The following is a 22,130-nucleotide window of genomic DNA, read 5'->3' as shown; positions in this document are numbered from 1 at the left end:
CCTTTGATGAGTATGAAGTGCCCCTCCCTGTCTTTTTTGATGACTTTGGGTTGGAAGTCAATCTTATCAGATATTAGAATGGCTACTCCAGCTTGTTTCTTCATACCATTTGCTTGGAAAATTATTTTCCAGCCTTTCATTCTGAGGTAGTGTCTATCTTTTTCTCTGAGGTGAGTTTCCTGTAAGCAGCAAAATGTTGGGTCTTGTTTGTGTAGCCAGTTTGTTAGTCTATGTCTTTTTATTGGGGAGTTGAGTCCATTGATATTAAGAGATATTAAGGAAAAGTAATTGTTGTTTCCTGTTATTTTTGTTGTTAAAGTTGGCATTCTGTTCTTGTGTCTGTCTTCTTCTAGGTTTGTTGAGGGATTACCTTCTTGTTGTTTCTAGGGCGTGGTTCCTGTCCTTGTATTGGTTTTTTTCTGTTATTATCCTTTGAAGGGCTGGATTCCTGGAGAGATAATGTGTGAATTTGGTTTTGTCGTGGAATACTTTGGTTTCTCCATCTATGTTAATTGAGAGTTTGGCTGGGTATAGTAGCCTGGGCTGGAATTTGTGTTCTTTTAGTGTCTGTATAACATCTGTCCAGGATCTTCTGGCTTTCATAGTCTCTGGTGAAAAATCTGGTGTAATTCTGATAGGCTTGCCTTTATATGTTACTTGGCCTTTTTCTCTTACTGCTTTTAGTATTCTATCTTTATTTAGAGCATTTGTTGTTCTGATTATTATGTGTCGGGAGGTATTTCTTTTTGGTCCAGCCTATTTGGAGTTCTGTAGGCTTCTTGTATGTTCATGGGCATGTCTTTCTTTAGATTTGGGAAGTTTTCTTCTATAATTTTGTTGAAGATGTTAGCTGGTCCTTTGAGTTGAAAATCTTCATTCTCATCCACTCCTATTATCCGTAGGTTTGGTCTTCTCATTGTGTCCTGTATTTCCTGGATGTTTTGAGTTAGGATCTTTTTGCATTTTCCATTTTCCTTGATTGTTGTGCCGATGTTCTCCATGGAATCTTCTGCACCCGAGATTCTCTCTTCCATCTCTTGTATTCTGTTGCTGATGCTCACATCTATGGTTCTAGATTTCTTTCCTAGGGTTTCTATCTCCAGTGTTGCCTCATTTTGGGTTTTCTTTATTGTGTCTACTTCCCTTTTTAGGTCTAGTATGGTTTTGTTCATTTCCATCATCTGATTGGATGTGTTTTCCTGTTTCTCTTTAAGGACTTCTACCAGTTTGGTTGTGTTTTCCTGTTTTTCTTTAAGGACTTGTAACTCTTTAGCCATGTTCTCCTGTAGTTCTTTAAAGTCCTTCTTGATGTCCTCTACCATCATCATGAGATATGCTTTTAAATCCAGGTCTAACTTTTCAGGTGTGTTGGGGTGCCCTGGACTGGGCGAAGTGGGAGTGCTGGGTCCTGATGATGGTGAGTGGTCTTGGTTTCTGTTAGTAAGATTCTTACCTTTACCTCTCGCCATCTGGTATCTCTTGAGTTGTTATAGTTGTCTCTGTTCAGAGGTTGTTCTTCTGGTGATTCTGAGTATCGTCTGTCAGCAGACCTGGGAGACAGGCTCTCTCCTCTGAGTTTCAGTGGTTAGAGCACTCCCTGCTGACAAGCTTTCCTCTTAAAGGGAAGGTGTACAGATATCTGGCGTTTGGACCTCCTCCTGGCCGAAGAAGAAGGCCGAAAACAGGACCTTTCCCAGATGCTGTGTTGCTTTGGCAGGTCACAGAAGCTGTCAGCTTCTGTGGTGCACACTCTCAGCTGTGCAGACTAAGTTCCTAAGTTCAGTGGAGTCCTGGATCCAAGATGTGCTCCCTGCTCCTGAGGCAGAGGGCTCCTGTGCAGGGCAGACCACTGTCTTCCAGCTGGGAGGGTGCCGGATGTCTGCGGCCCCAAAAGGGTGCTGCCTCAGCGGCTCTGTGGCTCCCGCCTGTCCCAGAAGCTGTCTGCCTCTGTGGTCCTCACTCTCACCTGTGCAGACTAAGTTCGGTGGAGTCCTGGAGCCAAGATGGCGCTCCCTGCAGGGCGGACCTCTGCCTCAGGCTGGGAGGGTGCTGGGTGACTGCGGCCCCAAAAGGGTGCTGCTTCAGTGGCTCTGTGGCTCCCGCCTGTCCCAGAAGCTGTCTTGCTCTGTGGTCCTCACTCTCACCTGTGCAGACTAAGTTCGGTGGAGTCCTGGAGCCAAGATGGCGCTCCCTGCAGGGTGGATCACTGTCCTCCGGCTGGGAGGGTGCCGGATGTCTGTGGCCCCAAAAGGGTGCTGCCTCAGCGGCTCTGTGGCTCCCGCCTGTCCCAGAAGCTGTCTGCCTCTGTGGTCCTCACTCTCACCTGTGCAGACTAAGTTCGGTGGAGCCCCGGAGCCAAGATGGCGCTCCCTGCAGGGCGGATCACTGTCCTCTGGCTGGGAGGGTGCCGGATGTCTGCGGCCCCAAAAGGGTGCTGTCCCAGCGGCTCTGTGGCTCCCGCCTGTCCCAGAAGCTGTCTGCCTCTGTGGTCCTCACTCTCACCTGTGCAGACTAAGTTCGGCAGAGCCCCGGAGCCAAGATGCTATTATTTCTTTTTGATGAGAATATTGGAAATCATTTTTAGTAACCACCCATGTGGCCTCAGACAGGTTTCCCCACCATCTTGGAGCTTCTATGTCTTCTAAACAGTGAGTGTGAGACAATATGGCAGCTTTCAAATGTTTCTGTTTCCTGAAGCTGCAGAGTCCCTCCTTGGTGGTAAGCCTTAATGAACCCTTCCCATGCCGCATATGTGACTAGTCACAAACAGCAAGAGTCTCTGCGTGGATGGTGGTAGAAGTGAGCACAGAGTTGCAAATACTAGCTCCACCATTCCCTGGCAGTGGCTGAGAGGGAGGCTTGTTATGAAACCATTTTTATGCACAAGACAGATCCTTGAATGACCCACAGATATTAGAGATTAGATCTGCTTAGGAAACAAGACTCAGCTTCCAAGACAGGATCAGGCCAATGTGGTCTAGTCCAGGGCCAGTGATAACATATTTCTACAGTTACTAACAAGAGATTCTTTTGGAGGTGAACGGGCACGTGACTCAAGGCAAATGGTATCTTGGCATGGGGTGGAGTAGCATTGCAGTTGCCATAGTTGCTAATGTGCTTTCCGCACAAACATGAGGTTCTGAGTTCAGATCCCCAGCACTCATGTAAGAAAGTCTGTGTATGCTGGAGATAGGTGATCCCAGAGCCCACTGACCCGCCTGTCTAGCCAATAACCAGGTGACCTGTTGATTCAGTGAGATGCCAGGTCTTAAAAAATACAATGGAGAACGTGATTAAGGAATATTATTTTGACACTGACTTCTGGCCTCCACGCATGCATGTGCACCCACAAGTAAAGTATCTCTCTGGGAAGTTGGTCTTCCATGGTACATTTAATACAACATCCTCTCCGCTAACATACTCTAGATTGATGTGTGATCCAGAATCTCAAAGAAAGTGGCTTTGCCAAGGTCTTAGGCAGAGCCAGCGCATCCTGTCCCTTCCTTTACTCCTTGTGCATTTCCAACTTTTGTTCTTGTTCTCAGGTGAGTTTGAGGCAGGGAGCATCACCTCTATCTTCAGTAACCGAGCTGTGGTGAAGTATAGCCGGCTGGAGGATGTGCTGCACGGTTGCTCCTGGAAGATCAACAACAAGCTGGATGGCACATACCTGCCGCTGCCGGTGGACAAGATCATGCAGCGCACAAAAAACATGATAAACAAGATAGTTCAGTACAGCCTAATTGAGGGGAACTGTGAGCACTTTGTCAATGACCTCAGATATGGTGTGCCCAGGAGCCAGCAGGTATGTCCCCGAGCGCCTTCAGTGGCTCCTCACTGTCTGCCAAGCTTATCAAAGATGGCCAGACAAAGCTTGGCAGACACCAGGTTCCTGATACTGCTTGTTGTGCTGTGCTAACAATGTGAAGAAACATTACGCCATCAGGAACACCACCCACCCACTGGTGTCTCAGCTGAAGACCAGGGGTGGGCTCCATCATCACCCAGTGGTGTTTCGGCTTAGTGAGACCAGGGGTGGGCTCCATCATCTCCCACTGGTATCTCAGCTCCCTAAGTTGCTTCCTTTTGAAGCTCCTCCTTCCTTTATAAAATGGGTATAGATCATGGTAGATACTTGGCTGTTGGAGCTGAGAAGCTGTAACCTGTGGGCCACCATGGGTGTAAAAACTGAGTTTTTCTCCCAGGCTCCCAGTATAAGGACTCTGAGGCTCAAATGTATTTACAGATACTTAGGCCATAAGCTTTGGCTGTTCCCTGGTTAGATCACAACATAATATCCCATTTATTATAATCTATCTTCTGCCATGTGACTGGTTGCCTCTGCTCAGCCCCCATGCTCCTCCAAATTCCTGGGTGAATCCTCCCATCTTGGCTCTGTCCCAGAATTCACTCTTCCTACCAATGGTCCCACCTTCTATTTCCTGCCTAAGCTTATAGGCTAATCAGCACTTTATTGGCAGGTGCTGTAGCCATACAGTATACAAGAGATTATTGTATATAATTGGTGCTACATATTATTATTTTAAAATTTGGATTAGTACCTGAATCTGCTAAATTTGGAGACTGTAGAAAGTTTACATAGAAGTATCTAGGTTTTCAGTTTTTCTTTAAGCCATTAACCAGGTCACTGGCATTCCTGTCCTCTGTTGGGCCAACTGGTGGCTGTGTGCTATGTGTTGAGCATAGATGTGCCTTTTGCCAACTCTTGTCACATGGCCTGCCTGGCTCTGTAACCTACCTTCTGCCACAGACAGGCTAGTAATAAGCCACTCCTTGGCTCTCAGAATTCCTTTTTGTTTAATGGCTGAAGCCTATCCCACGGAGAAATCCTTTGCTTCATATATACTACTTGGGAGGAAGACCCTATGCTGAATGGCTTCCAGGAAAGCAAAAGGCCAGAGGCTCCATGGCCTGGGGGAAGGGAGACTTTACTGCTTTGTGTACCTGCCTTCAGATGCCCCTTTGCTGAGTCTCTGGAAACTTAAGAGATTTGGGAGATGTAGGGTATTACAGGTGGTCTCCTTCCGTAGGAACATACTCCAGTCAGGTTGGATCCTGGAAGGGAAGAGAGGAATAGGAGGAAGGAAGAGTGCCAGCTGCAATTGGTACCCTCTATATCATGAACCACTGTGCTTTGCAGGTGGAGCACGCCCTGGTGGAGGGAGCGAAGGCTGCAGGAGCTGTCCTCTCAGCAGTAGTAGATAGCATAAGACCCAAACCCATAACTGCTTGAAGGTGCTGCAATTCTGAGCGGAGGAAGAGCTACTAGCAGCTGCGGAGCAAAGACCGCCTTTCTTCTTCCTCGCCTTTCTCACTCAGTAGCCCTGTTAAAAAAGATTGTGAGTTCCTGGAAAACTGGAATGTGTTTTGTTACTTCCTCTGGCATTTGTCCGCTAAAGCTGACGTGGACCCTTAGACCATCAGCATGGGAGGATCTGATATCTGCTATGAATCTTGCATGTGTCTGGCACTGTTAGAGCCATTTCATGTATTTATTTAATCTTAACCCTTTACTTGTTCCTTAGGTCTATTTTGTGGAACTGGGAAACCATCGGAAACATTCTGGGAACCTCCTTAGAACTTTTCCATTAATGAAGAACTCTCCCCAGAAACTCTTCCTATTGTTCTCAGCTATCTCTGCCTTCTTGCATGTATCTCAGCCCTATCTTTTCAGACCCACTGTGTCGCTAAGGGGAGGAGGGGTGAGAGGACATCAAGGAAAGCTGCGGCTTCAGGGACTTAAGCTGGACTTAAACCTGGCTGGAGAGGTGGCTCAGTGGTTACGTGCACTTGCTACTCTTTAGAGGACCTGAGTTTGGTTCCCAGGACCCACGTTGGTAACTCTAACGTTATCCTCTGACCTCGTGGGCATAGCACTCATGTACACACACTCACATACAGACACACATACATATACATGCTTAAAGATGAAAAAGATTTGCCAGGTGGTGGTGGCAGCAGCAGCGCACATCTTTAGGCAGAGGCAGGCAGATCTCTGAGTCTGAGGCCAGCTTTGTCTACAGAGTGAGTTCCAGGACAATCAGGGCAACACATTAAAACCATGCCTAGACAAAAATAAAAAAATATTAAAGAAATTGAACACTTTTATAGTATACATTATCTCTTTAACAACCACAGCTGGACTCAGCATCATCCTGGCACCCCTCCTGGACACATTCCTAAAATGTCCTCTGCCAGATAAACCACTTCATAATCTCTCAATTTAGCTTCACTCAGATTCTCAGCACATGGTCAGAATGAAGCCAGGTCCTTTTTCCAAATAACACATAAATAGTCCCCAGCTCAGTTCCTGTTCGAGTCCTTGTTTCCCTTTGAAGCCCCAGGAACTGGGCATTTCTCTCAGCATTCTTCGCTATGATCCCACCAGAATTGCCCACTAAGCTCCATTTTCTAACCCCAGGTTCCAAACTCTTTCACGTTCCATCCACAGAACAGTCTCAAAGGAAGAAGAGCCACATGGTGAGGTTCATTATAGCAGTGACCTCACTTAATTGGAAGCAATTTCTGACTTAGGGTCTGCTCTTGTTGCTATGATAAGTTCTCAGATAAGGCAACTCAAAGGAGAAAGGGTTTATTTATTTAATTTACAGTTCAATGTTATGGTCCATCAGGGTGAGGAAGCCATCTGTCAAGAACTGGAGGGAAGTGGGCACATTATGTCTGTAGCCAAAATAAGGAGCAGTGAATGAGTGCATGCTTGCTGCTCGAAAGTTCCCCTTTCTTCATGCAGCCCAGGGCCAGACCATGAAATGGTGCTGTTAGAATGACGCCAGAATGAAGCCATCCAGGTTGGTCTTCCCACCTCAGTGAACCCAGCTAAGAACATCCAGCCATGCTCAGAGGCTCATCACATGCATCAACTTCATTCTTTACTGTTTAAAATTTTTGGATTTAGGTTGGGTGGTGGTGGCCCCTAATCCCAGCACTTGGGAGGCAGAGGCAGGTAGAACTCTGAGCTTGGGGCTAGCCTGAACTTGGTGAGTTCCAGGATAGCCAAGGCTACATACACAGAGAAGCCCTGTCTAAATCAAATCAAAACAAAACAAAACAAAACAACATAACATACAACAAAACAAAACCTTTTTTATTTGAAGCATAATTAATGAGACTATTAAAAATAACTTATACTTTACAATTGCCAGAAACCTTTGAAATTTCCATTCTGACTGATTTCCAATGGATATTTAAAGCATATAAGTCAATGGTGTGAATGAAAGGAATGATTTTGATGGAAGATCTGAAACTGTTCCCATGGATTTTACTCCGTGGAGCACTGAAGTCACCCAAAACAGAGATGGTTTTTTCCCGTAGCTCTGAAAATGCTGGGAAATATGGAGGAAGGAAACATGCATGCACGAGCAAGATGGAGCCCTCAGGGTGTTTAGGAGCTCTTTTAAGCTGCTTGCTAAGGGGCTTTTTTTCCTGTGAGTGTGTGTGTGTGTGTGTAAACAGACACAATGAGCCACCTTGGTTTTTGTCCTCTTACCCTTTCTCAGCAACCCAAACTTGATGTCTCATTTAACTTTTTGGATGCCCAAGCCTGGTGTATTTCTTTGTTAGAATTCTTATGCCCTTCCCCAACATCCTATGCGTTCTATATGTAGCCATCTTGGTCCAGTCAGGCAAACCTGCATTTCTGCTCATCACAACTGCCATGAAGCTAATACACCCGGTTCCTTTCCCTGTCTCCCTGACACCTAGAAGATCAGCTGGGCTCCCAATAATTCTTCTATTAGCCTCTTAACTCAAAATATTATCTGTGTCTAGACTTCCTTTGAGGCAGAGCCTAAATACCAGGTCTTTATGAGCACATTTCCTTTAGCTTTAAATGAACACTGTCATGTTTTAGTGGACTCTTTATTGATACTGACCTCTTGGGCCATTTGATGTCTAACAAACAAACAAACAAACAAACAAACAAGCAAGGATTTCTTTGGTTAGCAAACAGCTCCCCCACAGTAGTTTAGTGACTCTAACAGGGAACTTATCCACCTCTTGCTCACTTCTCTGACTCCATGGGCAAAGTATATCAGCAATTATGTTCCCTCATCCATTAAAAAACACATTTTTGAGAGTGTGTCCATGTGCTGGCTACTTGCATATTTGTCAGCCTATAAGCAGTGGTTTAGGAGGCCCAGGTGACATTCTGAGTCAGTTAGGAAGATGAAGACACACGTGCCATAGACCACTTTCTGGACAGTGTTCCCTTCTATTGCCAAGCTGTCTATAAGGCCATGAGCTCTGGAATTCATATCTCACACCTTCAAGACGAGGAGGTAAGACTTTTGTTAAGGCCTCCCTTAAGAAACAAAAAACTTGTAGCAGTTTCTGCATCATAGACTAGAAGCTAAAATGTGTGCTTTGAGTGAGTCCTGTCATGTCACCACTCTGAGTGGACATGTGTTCTCTGTTGACAGCAGGAGGGTAAGGAAGTGGGAGAGCCTAAGGGAAAGTGACCTGAGTGCGAATGTTTCTGAGATTCAGCTCTGGAGGGTTAGGAGGGGATAGTGGTAGTGGTTCACTTGGCATATCCTGTGGCAAATCACAGACCTGGGATTTGCCCTCATGGTTAGGGAGGGGCAGTGTTAGCGACACACGGGTCAACATAGAAGTTTTACCTAAATGTAGACAGGCAGACTTCAGGAGGCAATGTTGCAGAGGTTGTTACAGCCATGGGGAGATGTGGTTTTGCTAGAAGTAGGAGAAAGGTAGTGGAGAATGTCAGTCAGGTATGCTGTGTGTGCATATGAGTGTGTGTGTGTGTGTGTGTGTGTGTGCGTGTGCGCGCATGTGAACACTGAGGCCAGAGGAGGACTTTGAGTGCCCTACTTTATCACTTTGTCTTGGGAATCTTTTGCTGGATTCAGAGCTAGGTTGGCAGTCAGCTAGCCTCAGCAAGTCTCCTTTCTCTACCCCTGACATCCAAGGATGGTATTGCAGGTGTGTAGGGCCACATCCAATTTTTTACATGGGTGCTGGGGATTTGAACTCAGGACCTCATGCTGGCACTGCGAACACTGTCACCCACTCATCCCTTTACTTAGTCTCAGGTATGTCAATTGCCAGAGAAGAAGACTGCTGAAGAAAAGGCCTGAGCGGACCCTTTGTGAAATGAAGTACAGAGACAAGCTGTTTCCTCTTGTCAGTTTATTTCTCTCATAACCACTCTTTGATATCGTAAAGGTTTGTTATCAGTTGCGCTTGGAGAATAAAGGGAGGAGTCAGGAGCCATAGTTTATAGACACCAAGGAAGTAGTAGGCACGGGGGCAGGGAGACGAGCAATGCTGTTTCCATAAAATGTTCCTAGGGAGATGTACAAATCACCTAGAGAGGGATACAGTGAGAGAGCAAAGTAAAGTTCTACCATGGTCCAACTGGGATTTCCTTATAGGACTTCCTTACAGAGCATAGACGAGAGGCCACTTACAGGAGCTGTATCACCCAAGCACCTCACCTCAGCAGAGATGACGTCTTCCCCACAACTGCATAGATTGAGCCCCACGTTTCACACTCTATATTTGCAGTGCCTCCTGAGAGGCCATACCATACCACATGTAGCTGGGACCAAATTATATATAGCCAGCAGTGTGTGTGGGCTTTGGCTGTGCTTGCAGAAGGGAGCAGTTGAGATCTCTGCTGAGGTCTGATGGCTTTCCTTCCCTTACATCAACAATCTGGATCTGGAGGTTGTCTGCAGGTGTAGTCAAGGCTATTTTGATTAAGCTGATAATGGCTGCTATGCTCAAAGGAGACAGTTCTAGAACTAACAGCCCATAGGAAACAGGAAGAGCACAGAGGTTCCATGTTAGTCTAACTCTTGGTGTCCTCTCTATATGAGCGTATGTGTATGGACGTATATGTGCCAGAGTACACGTAGAAGTCAGAGGATACCTTGCGGGAGTCAACTCTCTTTCTGCCATGTGGCTTCTAAGTATTAAACATGGGGCACTAGGCTTGGAGACATCTTGCTGGAATTCTTTTTTTTTGAGAGTGAACTGGCCAAAAAGAAGCTTTTGTTCTTTTTAAAAGAAGAATGATTTTGGAATGGACAAGAGTTAGGGGAGTAAGGACTGAACTCTCAGCCCTCACACCATCCCCACGAAAACACTTTGCTATGTTGGCAGAGCGAGCTTCAGTCATTTGGACTCTAGGGGAATCAAAGCCACTGAAGGTTCTGTCCTGGGGGGAGAGGGGGGTCTCTTCAAAGGCTTCCAGCTGGGAAAGATCTTTAACGTGAACAAACTGCCTAGATGTTTTTGCTTGCTTATGGTAGATTTGTGTTTCAAAATAGTTTTATTTTCTCAAATGGTTCAGCATTTTAGGAGAAACATGAATAGATGAATTCCTGTTAACGTTTTTGTGTGTGATGTCTATGTGTGAGTGTGGATACACCCTCATTATGTGAAGACACACATGGAGGCCAGGAGTCAACGCTGAGTGTCTCCCTCAGTCATTCTCCATGTTATCTTTAAGGCAAGGTCTATCATTGAACCCGGTCCTTGACTGACTGGCTAGACTTGCTGGTCACCTAGCTCCTGGTTCCACCTGTCTCTGTCTGTATGCACTAAGGTCACAGGCCTGTGTGACCCTGCTTAGCATTTTTACAGAGGTGTTGGGAGATTCAAACTCAGGGTTTCGTGCCTGTCCAGCAGGCACTTTACCAGCTGAGCTAAACCCTTCAGCCCCTAATTCATGTTTTTGAAGCAGGAGCTTGCTCTACAGCCAGGCTGGCCTCCAACAGGTCATCTTCCTTTCTCAACCTTCATATTGCTGGGGTTCCAGATGTGTGTCACCACGCTTGACAAATCATTAATTTTCTCCTTTACTTTTGGAACGATGGCTTAAAGTTCAACTTCAAAGTTAAAGCATCTCTGAGTTTACAGTGATGGGGGAGGTGTGTTATTGGTGGTTAATTTGTGCTATTTACAGCTCTGTTTCATAAGAGGAACCTTTGAAAGAAAAGTCAGAGGTTTCTTGTCTTTTGCCTTGATGAACGTCAGCTACCCTGTCTTTTTCTAAATCTACCAGGAAAAGGTCAGAGAAACTCTGTCACAAAGATGAGAGAGCCTGGCCTTGACTGATTTTTTTTCAGAGCAATGGCTTCTATGCTTTAATAGCAGGTACAGTATCATTGAGTTGCTCAATGGAAAAGAGGAGCTAACCACTGATTCATGAAGGTAGCTAGAGGCATCTGCTAGGGCAGAAGAAGCCTTTGATAACACTACCTTCCAACAGTCGATGGGAATAAACCAACAGTGACAGTACCATTAGCCAAGTGTTCCTGCTGCTCCAGGCACTGCAGCATGTGCTCCCCTTGTCCCGTGGCTGTGTGTTCAACTCAATTACTTCTACCATAGACACAGTGGCCTCCTTAGACATCCTGGCCCTTTCCGCCATCATTATCCAGTGCTTTCCCTGGGAAAACAATGATTGTGGTTATGTCTCCATTTGATGAAATAAGGAAATTGAAGCAAAGATCTGATTTATAATAATCCCAGAGATAAATAGGCAAAGGTATTAAAGATCAAAGATGCAACAGTTGGGGGGGGGATGTGGGTACCACTGGATACCAGCAAATGGCTGTGCCATCTGTGACACTCAGTTTCAGGGGCAGAATCAACTTTTCGTGATCTTAATATCTGAGATCGACTGTTCAGTGAGTAGTAGGAAACAGTGAGTAGGATACACATTCAAAACAGATTCATGCCCCCTCTGGGATGGTCTTTAGGGTCTCTGTAGGGTGTAGATGTTGCTGTGGTTCAGGGAAATGCCTCCTCTAAAGGTCCATGGTTGCCATCCTGCTTCAAGGGAGATGGATGATCCCTGAGGATAACATCTGAGGTTGTCCTCTGGCCCTCACATGCACACACATGTGTGCACAACCCTCCCATACATGGAACACATGAGTTAACACATGTGGATACTCATGAGATAAAAATGAGGAATATGTGGTTAAAAAAAACATACATGGCATTGTTGACCTGTCAATCTTTAATTATGGGAAGAAATCACAAGTATATTTGTGTTAGGACTCTGAGTTGCTTAGAAAACTCAACAAAACAGATTAATATGAAGAATTTACTGGCTTATAAGACTGTCAAATCCCGTGTGACTCTGTATCTGGGATTAGGGCATCAACTTTAAAGTGTCATGCCATGTTAGTAGTTACTGTAGATAAAGAGGGGCCTAGGTGTGTAGCAAGAGCATGGCCTCAGCACCTTGAGTTGAGATCTTAGCCTTCTCATCTGGTGGGCTGAAAGTAGGCTTTGGCGTCAAGCTGTTATTCTGCCCAGATTAGCACCAGGGAAGCTTCAGAGTCCATGAGACCCATGGGTAGACCCAGGAACAGATGCCCTCTCTCTGGTGACTCCGTAAGAAGTATGTGTGCTGGGGTTTATGAGTTCTGTAGTTCTACTCCATTCCAACATTATGGAGCACCTACCACTGCAGGCCAGGCTCCTTGAGAAACAGACACTGAAACTAAAGTTTGTGGCAGAAAGTTTACTGGGGGTTGGGGGATGAAGCAGGATTGGTCGTGGGAGAAGCTGAATGGTGAGAAAGTCACAGGAAAGACATGAGCCATCCTATCGGGAGCTCTGGAGCTGAGTGTTGCCAGGAAGTGGTAAGAGGACCAGTCCCTCACACCCTCCATGTTTAGTTTGCTGGTGTAGAATGGTAAGGAAGATGAAGCCACTCTCCCAGAGAAGACTCAGTTGAGAACTCTCAATCATCTGACTTTAGCAGACGGAAGAATTAACCTTTCAGTGTGGTAGGTGTGAGGGGTGGCGGGAGGCAGCACACAACAGAGCCCACTATGCCTACCATTCTCTAGATGGTGTTGGTTTTGAGGAATTAATTTATTAAAAAGACTTTCAGTTGAAGGAAGGACTCAGTATTGCCTGTCTTCCATTGATGTCACCAATGCTACCCTATAGGCAAATCTGAAAACAATTTCCCTTTTCTAATGTTATATGTAAATATAACGGATAGAATTATGTTTAAAACCAAGCAATTGGGATGTGGAAAAGATAACTTAGAAAAAAGAAAACCCATAATTTCACTTTCACTGAAAGTCCCAATTCTGCCTGATATAAGGCAGGCAAATTTAGGCATTTCAGACTTCAAGCAAATGTAACTATTTCAGAGAACTTTCTTTTCCTTAACATTGGCGCCGAGTGATGATAAGAAAAGCTGACTTTGGCCTACTACTTCCCTTGGTCCTTGTCCCTGTCTACCCCAGGATAGCCGGCTCACCTCCTCGTGTCTGTAACTGTATGGTCTGCCACCTCGTACAGGTGTATTTGCTACGACATCTCTCTTGGCTCTGGAGACTTTGAAAGCCATGTAATCAGCTGTCACCTTTAGTGGTTCTCCAGGTGGTTGAAGTTTGCTCAGGCATGTGACCGTGTGCATGGGTTGTGTAAGCCAATTGCTTCAAACTGGCAGAATTCCTGTTGGGAATAGTGTCTAGTTTCCCAGTTAATCACTTTATAGAAGTAATACCTAAGTATATCTGTCATGTATGGGTCACACTTTAATTCTGTACATGACACCATTATTTTCAGTAATACTCATGACATGAACTTGAATCAGCAGCAGACAGTGAAGTTATTTTAATTGAGTCTTTTAGACACTAACAGCAAAACAATAGTATAACATAATTTGTAAAGCACAGCGATTTAATTCTACTTAGGTTTTGATTTATTCCTTGAATAGGACTGCAAATACATTTTATGATAATAAAGTAAAGTATGAGTTCTAGTAAGTCTTTAAAAGTGGCTTCAAGGGCCCAGAGGTAGCTCAGTGGTTAAGAGTGCTTGATGCCTTTCAGAGGATCACACAACACTGTTGGGTGACTCACCAATACTGCCTTTAACTCCAGGGGATCCAATCAATGCCCTCTTCTTGCCCACTTGGGCAGGTATGCATGTGGTTGCACGTGTTTGTGTATTTGTGTGCGTGTACATGTACACACTTTGGTTTCAAATTCGTTGTATAAATCCTCATCTTCATGTCCTTAGTGTCATGAGTGGTGGGTCTGTTCTGGATGGCCAGGTACTCCCATGACCAAAGTTCTTTATTACCCCAACCTTCCTTCCTTAGCATGGATGACTAGGTAAATGAGACATTTTAGTAAATCTTTGTAATACCTGAACTTTTTTTTTTTTTTTTTTTGAGCCCAGAGTCAAACATTGTCTTGTTTCACTTGATTAGTTTCCTTCTCATGGCCTGTTGACTCTGGGTAAGGATTGTAACCATTCACTCCTAAATGTGTTGCCTGGAAAGAAAAGCTTTGTCAGGATAATACTTACAATCTGAAGGCAAGCATTTTCGAAAGTGAGAGAGGAAATTGGTGTAATTAAGTTCGGGTCACAGGCACAAATCAGGTCTACTTGAGGCAATCCAGGATGACAGCAGGGTAGACATCAAGGGTCTGTGTGTTCATGAATGTGTGCATGTGTGTATACATGCATATGTGTGTGTGTGTATTTGGAAATGGAAACAACACCACATGTGTCAGTAAATATTAAAAAATTATCTTACTTTATGTATAAATTAACAAATAACACTACTTAATACCCCAGATCTTTTACTTGTTAATGGCATTTTTAAAATGTAGTTTAAAAATATTGTTTTAACAATCTGGGTATCATTTTAAGTTATGCTCTTTATTTAAAAAATTCTCTCTCTCTCTCTCTCTCTCTCTCTCTCTCTCTCTCTCTCTCTCTCTTTCTCTGAGTATATTAGCTTTATTTTTGTCATTGTGTGGCAGAAACCAGATAAGAACATACCAGAAGGATTTATTCTGGCTCACAGTTAAACATGGCAGGAAGTCTGCCACGAGCTGGCACAATCAAAGGGATGAATCTATAGGGGATATTTCCATGCAACCCACAACAGAGAAAATTCACAATGTATTGATCACCAAATTAGTAGACTGATTTTTTTTAAACTTCTACCTTAAAACCCATTGGTGAATTTAAAGTCTCTAGACTTTAAAAAAAATACAAAGAAAAAGAGAAAAGGAAGATTTAAAAGGAAGGTGAAAAAGGAAGAATAGAGAAAGAATAGATTATGCATAGAGATACCCAACTGAAATCCCAGCACTTGGTCGACTGAGGAAGGAAAATTCCAGTCCTGCCTGGGATGCATAGAGAAACTGATTTAACCCCCACTGAGGGGAAAAAGGGAAGAAAGAAAGGTATGTATGAGGAAGGGAGAAAACAAGGGGAAACAGGACTGGGACCGCAGGTTTGGCTAACAGGATATGAAGTATGGACGGATGGGAGAGAAGTAAGGCCAACGAATGTGAAGGAACCAAACAAACACCGTTCTGAAGACTGAAGATGGCCAAACAGGACCTGGAACTTTATTTCCAGCAGCATCATAGAGTGATCCCTTTGGACATTGGTAGACTATCCAATGATTTAAAAAAGCTTTTTGTTGATTCTCTGAGTTTCACATCATGCATCCCAGTCCCACTCATCTCCCTGCCCCATTGCCTTGGATCTGCCCTCTGCCCTTACAACCTCCTCTGTCCCCAAATAAAAAACACAGAACCAAAATAATGCTTGGACAACATCTCATCATGGAAACTGTAGTGTGTCACAGCGTGTCCCGCAGTATACCCCTCTGTCCACACATCTTCACTTGCAAATGTTCATTGCAATGAGTCACTGGTCTGGTTCAAGGTCTCTAGCTTCTGTAGCACCATAATTATTGGGTTCTCACTGGGATACTTCCTGGTAATCCTGTTGTTGCCCTGTGTCATGGAGATCCTGCAGCTTTGTATCTATAGGACTAGCTCTTTCATGCATCCCAGAAGTCCACAGATGATGCAGATTTAGGTGTGGGCCAACTCAAAAGCATGGATCTGGGCCTGGGTGGTAGCTGAGCTGTTCATCCTGCTGGCTCTCCCTTATCTGAACCACGAGGGCAAGCTCTCCAGCACTGGTGCAGCTGGTCTACCCAATGCCACCATCATCAGGGAACAGGGTCAGCCCTCCTGCTCTCATGCTCTCAGTGCTGGCTCACCTGCACCCACACTTCCAGAGTCAGCTCCACTGTGTTGCTCAGGTGAGGCATGGGGCTCAAGTGCTGCAGCTGGCCAGGGGCTAGGCCAGCTCTCACACTCTTGGGGCTGGTTCACCATCAGGGTCAGCTCCACTGTGTTGCTCAAGAGAGGTGCAGGGTTTGCTCTCTCGAGGGCTATAGCCAGTGAAGGATAGGGATAACTCTCCCACTCTTTTGACCCCATGGCCTGTTCACCTTACTGCCTCAGGTGGCAAGGGGTGAGGGGGTAGAGGCCATCACCCCTTTGCCCAGGCCAAATTCATGGCAGACAAGTGGAGTCAAGCTCTCCAATGCTCATGTCCTCGGGGCTGGCCCACCTGAGTTCCTACCATCAAGATCAGCTACACAATACTGCCTGGTGGAGGGACAGGACCTGCTCTCCTGAATGGTGCCACAGGGAAGAGGTGGGGCTACTCTCGAGCACCAGAGCCAGTTCTGCACAGCCCTGCACATCTATGTGGTCCCCGGCTGCTGCCCAGACCAGGGATGTCTTCATGACCTCTAGTGGTAATATGAGCCATAGACACCAACACTGACCCCCGTCACTTCATAGCCATGGACCCCAACATGGCTCTCAGTGACAGCACAGGCTGTGACTTCACCATGGCCTCAGCTAGCTGGACTGGTTACAACTGGTTCTTTTCCACCTTTGAGTCTCCAGTTCCATCTCTCTTCTTAATGGCTAAACCAGACCACTTCTTTTCTCTCCCATCTGTCCACCACATAACAGGTACATTGTAGTGGCTTCTGCTGCAGAAGGGTCATGAGGCTGGTGGCTCTCCCAGCAATCTCTTCTCTCAGTGCTGCACGGCATGGAGTGTCAGCAAGTGGCAAGTACCAGGCCGCTAATGTCTATAGTCTGCCTGTGTGTGTTATGGAGGTGGAGGGTCTATGGATGTCTTGCTTCTCCTGTGCCATGTTGGGTAACATCTGGAGAGGCTCCGTGTGCTGATGGCCTACCGTTGCTATGTACTAGAGGTCAGGTCTGTGGGTGTCTCTCCCACCAGAGCTGCATCTTTTCTCTTAAAAAATTTTAAAACATCCGACAGCATCTCTTTCCAGCTCTCCTCCATGGCCCCTCCCAATTCCATGCTGCCCCTCCCCACCTCCCATCCATTATTCTGTGGTTTCTCTTTAAACACTCCCATGGATATCAACCAAATACAGCATATCAAGCTAGAATTAAGGCTAGATGAGGCAACCCAGTAGGAGGACAAGGATTCCCAAAGCAGGCAAAAATCTTAGAAACAGCCCTGTTCCCTCTATTAGGAGTGCCACAAAAGCGCCAAGCTACACAACTATAACATATATACAGAGGGCCTAGGTTAGACCTATGCAGGCTTCCTGGTTGTCAGTCCAGTCTCAGTGAGCCCATATGAGTTGGGGTTTGTTGAGTGTGTGTGTGTGTGTGTGTTTTGGTGTCCTTAACTCCTTTGACTCCTATAATTCTTTGTCCCTGTCTTCAGCAGGATTCCCTGAATTCTGCCCAATGTTGGCTGTGGGTCTCTGCTGTTTCCATCAGTTGCTGGGTGAAGCCTCTCTGATGACAACTGGGCTAGGCACCAATCTATGAGAATAGCAGAATATCATTAGGCATAATTTTATTGACTTTTTTTTTGCCAGTCATAATTGGTATCCTAGGTTTTTGAGCCATCCCACTTCTGGTTTCTGGTCCTCTAGGCAGTGCCAAGGGTAGATTCTTTCTTATAGCATGGTCTCAAGTTGGACCTGGTTGGCCACTCCCACAATTGCTATGGCACCTTTTCCCCAGCTGGAGGCAAGACAGATTGTAGGTTGAAGGCTTTGTGCCTGGGTAGGTATCTTAAACTCTCCACTGGAAGACTTGTCTGATTATAGGAGATGGCCAGTTCTGGCTCTCTATCCCCCATCACTAGGAGTCATAGTCTTACTGGGGCTATCGTAATAGATTTCTGGGAGTTTTCCATCTGTACCAGGTTTCTTCTATCTTACCCCTGAAATTTTCGCCTTAGTCCAAGTCTGTCCCAGTATTCTCTCCCCACCTAATCACATCTGTTCCTGTACATGAGTACACCCCCAGTTCACCTGCAATAACTGTTCTATCTCCTTTTCTCAGAGAGATCCATAAAGTCCACCCCCCCTTGAGTCTTATTTGTGACTTAGCCTCTCTGGGTGTGTGAAATTATATCATGATTATTCTTTACTTTACAAACTATGTCTTTCTGGGTCTGTGTTAATTTGCTCAGGATGATTTTTTTCTAGTTCCATCGATTTGCTTGCAAATTTCATAATATAATTGTTTTTAACAGCTGAGTAATTTCCAGTGTGTTAATGTGCCAAGTTTTCTTTATCCATTGTTCAGCTGAGGGGCCTCTAGGTTGTTTCTAGTTCATGGTTATTAGGAACAAAGCCACTGTGAACATAGTTGAGCAAGTTTCTTTGTGGTAGGATGAAGCTTCTTTTGGGTATATGTCCAGGAGTGGAGTAGCTGGGTCTTGAGGTAGAGAAAAATCTCAAATTTCTGAGAAACTGTCATATTGATCTTCATAGTGGTTGAGCCAGCTTTCACTCCCACCAGCAATGAAGGAGTGTTCCCCTTCATTGCCAGCATGATGGGTCACTAGTGTATTGATCTTAGACATTATGACAGGCTTAAGATGGAATCTCAGAGTCATTTTGATTTGCATTTCCCTGATGGCTAGAGATGTTGAACATTTCTTTAAGTGCTTCTTGGTCATGAAAGATTCCTCTGTTGAGACTCTGTTTAGATCTGTACCCCGTTTTTAAATTGGATTATTTGGTTGATGTCTAGTTTCTTGAGTGCTTTATATATTTTGGAAATTAGCCCTCTGCCAGATGTAGAGTTGGTGAAAATCTTTTCCCATTCTGAAGGCTGCCATTTTTCCACATTGATGGTGTTTTTTGCCTTATAGAAGCTATTCAGTTCGAGGCGGTTCCATTTATCACTGTTGATCTTAGTGCCTGTGCTATTAGTATTTTGTTCAGGGAGTTGTCTTATGCGCCAGTGCATTCAAGGCTGTGTCCCATCTTCTCTTCTTTCAGCTTCAGTATACCAGATTTTATGTTGAAATCTTTGATCTACTTGGATTTGAGTTTTGTGCAGGGTGATAGATATGAATCTATTTGTATTCTTCTACATGCCTACAACCAGCTAGTTCAGCACCATTGGTTGAAGATGCTTTCTCTTTCCCATCCTATATTTCTGGCTTCTTTATAAAAAATTAAGTGTCCATAGATATGTGGATTTATGTCTAGGCATTTGATTCAATTCCATTGATCAACTTGTCTGTTTTTAATGCCAACTCCATGCAGTTTTTATTACTATATACCTCTGTACTAGAACTTGAAATCAGGAATTTCTTTTGTTAAAGGACAGGATTGTTTTAGCTATCTTTGGTTTCTTGTTTTTCTTTTTTTTAATTTTTAATATTTTTATTACATATTTTCCTCAATTACATTTCCAATGTTATCCCAAAAGTCCCCCATAGCGCCCCCCACTTCCCTACCCACCCATTCCCATTCTTTTGGCCCTGGCATTCCCCTATATTGGGGCATATAAAGTTTGCAAGTCCAATGGGCCTCTCTTTCCATTGATGGCCGACTAGACGATCTTTCGATACATATGCAGCTAGAGACAAGAGCTCCGGGGTTTTGGTTAGTACATCATGTTGTTCCAACAATAGGGTTGCAGATCCCTTTAGCTCCTTGGGTACTTTCTCTAGCTTCTCCATTGGGAGCCCTGTGATACATCCAATAGCTGACTGTGAACATCCACTCCTGTGTTTGCTAGGCCCCGGCATTGTCTCACAAGAGACAGCTATATTTGGGTCCTTTCAGCAAAATCTTGCTAGTGTATGCAATGGTGTCAGCGTTTAGAAGCTGCTTATGGGATGGATCCCTGGATACGGCAGTCTCTAAATGGTCCATCCTTTCATCACAGCTACGAACTTTGTCTCTGTAACTCCTTCCCTGGGTGTTTTGTTCCCACTTCTAAGAAGGGGCACAGTGTCCGCACTTTGGTCTTCATTCTTCTTGAGTTTCATGCGTTTAGCAAATTGTATCTCATATCTTGGGTATCCTAAGTTTTGGGCTAATATCCACTTATCAGTGAATACGTATTGTGTGAGTTCTTTTGTGATTGTGTTACTTCACTCAAGATGATGCCCTCCAGGTCCATCCATTTGGCTAGGAATTTCATAAATTCATTCTTTTTAATAGCTGAGTAGTACTCCATTGTGTAAATGTACCATAATTTCTGTATCCATTCCTCTGTTGAGGGACATCTGGGTTCTTTCCAGCTTCTGGCTATTATAAATAGGGCTGCTATGAACATAGTGGAGCATGTGTCCTTTTTACCGGTTGGGACATCTTCTGGATATATGCCCAGGAGAGGTATTGCTGGATCCTCCGGTAGTACTAAGTCCAATTTTCTGAGGAACCGCCAAACTGATTTCCAGAGTGGTTGTACAAGCTTGCAATCCCACCAACAATGGAGGAGTGTTCCTCTTTCTCCACATCCTCGCCAGCGTCTGCTGTCACCTGAATTTTTGATCTTAGCCATTCTGACTGGTGTGAGGTGGAATCTCAGGGTTGTTTTGATTTGCATTTCCCTGATGATTAAGGATGTTGAACATTTTTTTCAGGTGCTTCTCTGCCATTCGGTATTCCTCAGGTGAGAATTCTTTGTTCAGTTCTGAGCCCCATTTTTTAATGGGGTTATTTGACTTTCTGGAGTCCACCTTCTTGAGTTATTTATATATATTGGATATTAGTCCCTTATCTGATTTAGGATAGGTGAAGATCCTTTCCCAATGTGTTGGTGGTTTTTTTGTCTTATTGATGGTGTCTCTAGCCTTGCAGAAGCTTTGCAGTTTCATGAGGTCCCACTTGTCAATTCTCGATCTTACAGCACAAGCCATTACTGTTCTATTCAGGAATTTTTCCCCTGTGCCCATATCTTCAAGGCTTTTCTCACTTTCTCCTCTATAAGTTTCAGTGTCTCTGGTTTTATGTGAAGTTCCTTGATCCACTTAGACTTGACCTTAGTACAAGGAGATAGGAATGGATCGATTCGCATTCTTCTACATGTTAACAACCAGTTGTGCCAGCACCATTTGTTGAAAATGCTGTCTTTCTTCCACTGGATGTTTTTAGCTCCCTTGTCGAAGATCAAGTGACCGTAGGTGTGTGGGTTCATTTCTGGGTCTTCAATTCTATTCCATTGGTCTATTTGTCTGTCACTATACCAGTACCATGCAGTTTTTATCACAATTGCTCTGTAGTAAAGCTTTAGGTCTGGCATGGTGATTCCACCAGAGGTTCTTTTATCCTTGAGAAGAGTTTTTGCTATCCTAGGTTTTTTGTTATTCCAGATGAATTTGCAGATTGCACTTTCTAATTCGTTGAAGAATTGATTTGGAATTTTGATGGGGATTGCATTGAATCTGTAGATTGCTTTTGGCAAGATAGCCATTTTTACAATGTTGATCCTGCCAATCCATGAGCATGGGAGATCTTTCCATCTTCTGAGATCTTCTATAATTTCTTTCTTCAGAGACTTGAAGTTTTTATTATACAGATCTTTCACTTCCTTAGTTAGAGTCACGCCAAGATATTTTATATTATTTGTGACTATTGAGAAGGGTGTTGTTTCCCTAATTTCTTTCTCAGCCTGTTTATTCTTTGTGTAGAGAAAGGCCATTGATTTGTTTGAGTTAATTTTATATCCAGCTACTTCACCGAAGCTGTTTATCAGGCTTAGGAGTTCTCTGGTGGAATTTTTAGGGTCACTTATATATACTATCATATCATCTGCAAAAAGTGATATTTTGACTTCATCTTTTCCAATTTGTATCCCTTTGATCTTTTGTTGTCGAATTGCTCTGGCTAGGACTTCAAGTACAATGTTGAATAGGTATGGAGAAAGTGGACAGCCTTGTCTAGTCCCTGATTTTAGAGGGATTGCTTCAAGCTTCTCACCATTTACTTTGATGTTGGCTACTGGTTTGCTGTA

At 44.4% G+C, this 22,130-nt stretch overlaps 1 protein-coding gene across 2 annotated transcripts in view; it reads left to right on the top strand.

The window, feature by feature from the left end:
- Plaat5 (phospholipase A and acyltransferase 5) overlaps window positions 1-10,188 on the top strand; it is a 42,819-nt gene extending 32,631 nt beyond the window's left edge. Inside the window, exons 5-6 of one of the 2 annotated variants that reach the window (XM_085834008.1) lie at window positions 3,546-3,805; window positions 5,547-10,188. In XM_085834008.1, the coding sequence (XP_085690134.1) occupies window positions 3,546-3,805; window positions 5,547-5,825 (539 nt within the window). In that variant the 3' untranslated portion in view covers window positions 5,826-10,188. Of the gene's footprint in view, window positions 1-3,545; window positions 3,806-5,161 lie in introns of both variants that reach the window. The other variant, XM_085834007.1, reaches the window with a different exon arrangement.
- Window positions 10,189-22,130: the final 11,942 nt, after the last annotated feature.

This window comes from Mus caroli, unplaced genomic scaffold (genome assembly GCF_978045245.1).
Source record: "Mus caroli unplaced genomic scaffold, Mus_caroli_1 scaffold_20, whole genome shotgun sequence".
NCBI classification, from domain to species: Eukaryota; Metazoa; Chordata; class Mammalia; order Rodentia; family Muridae; genus Mus; species Mus caroli.
This window is presented reverse-complemented; position numbering and strand designations above follow the sequence as displayed.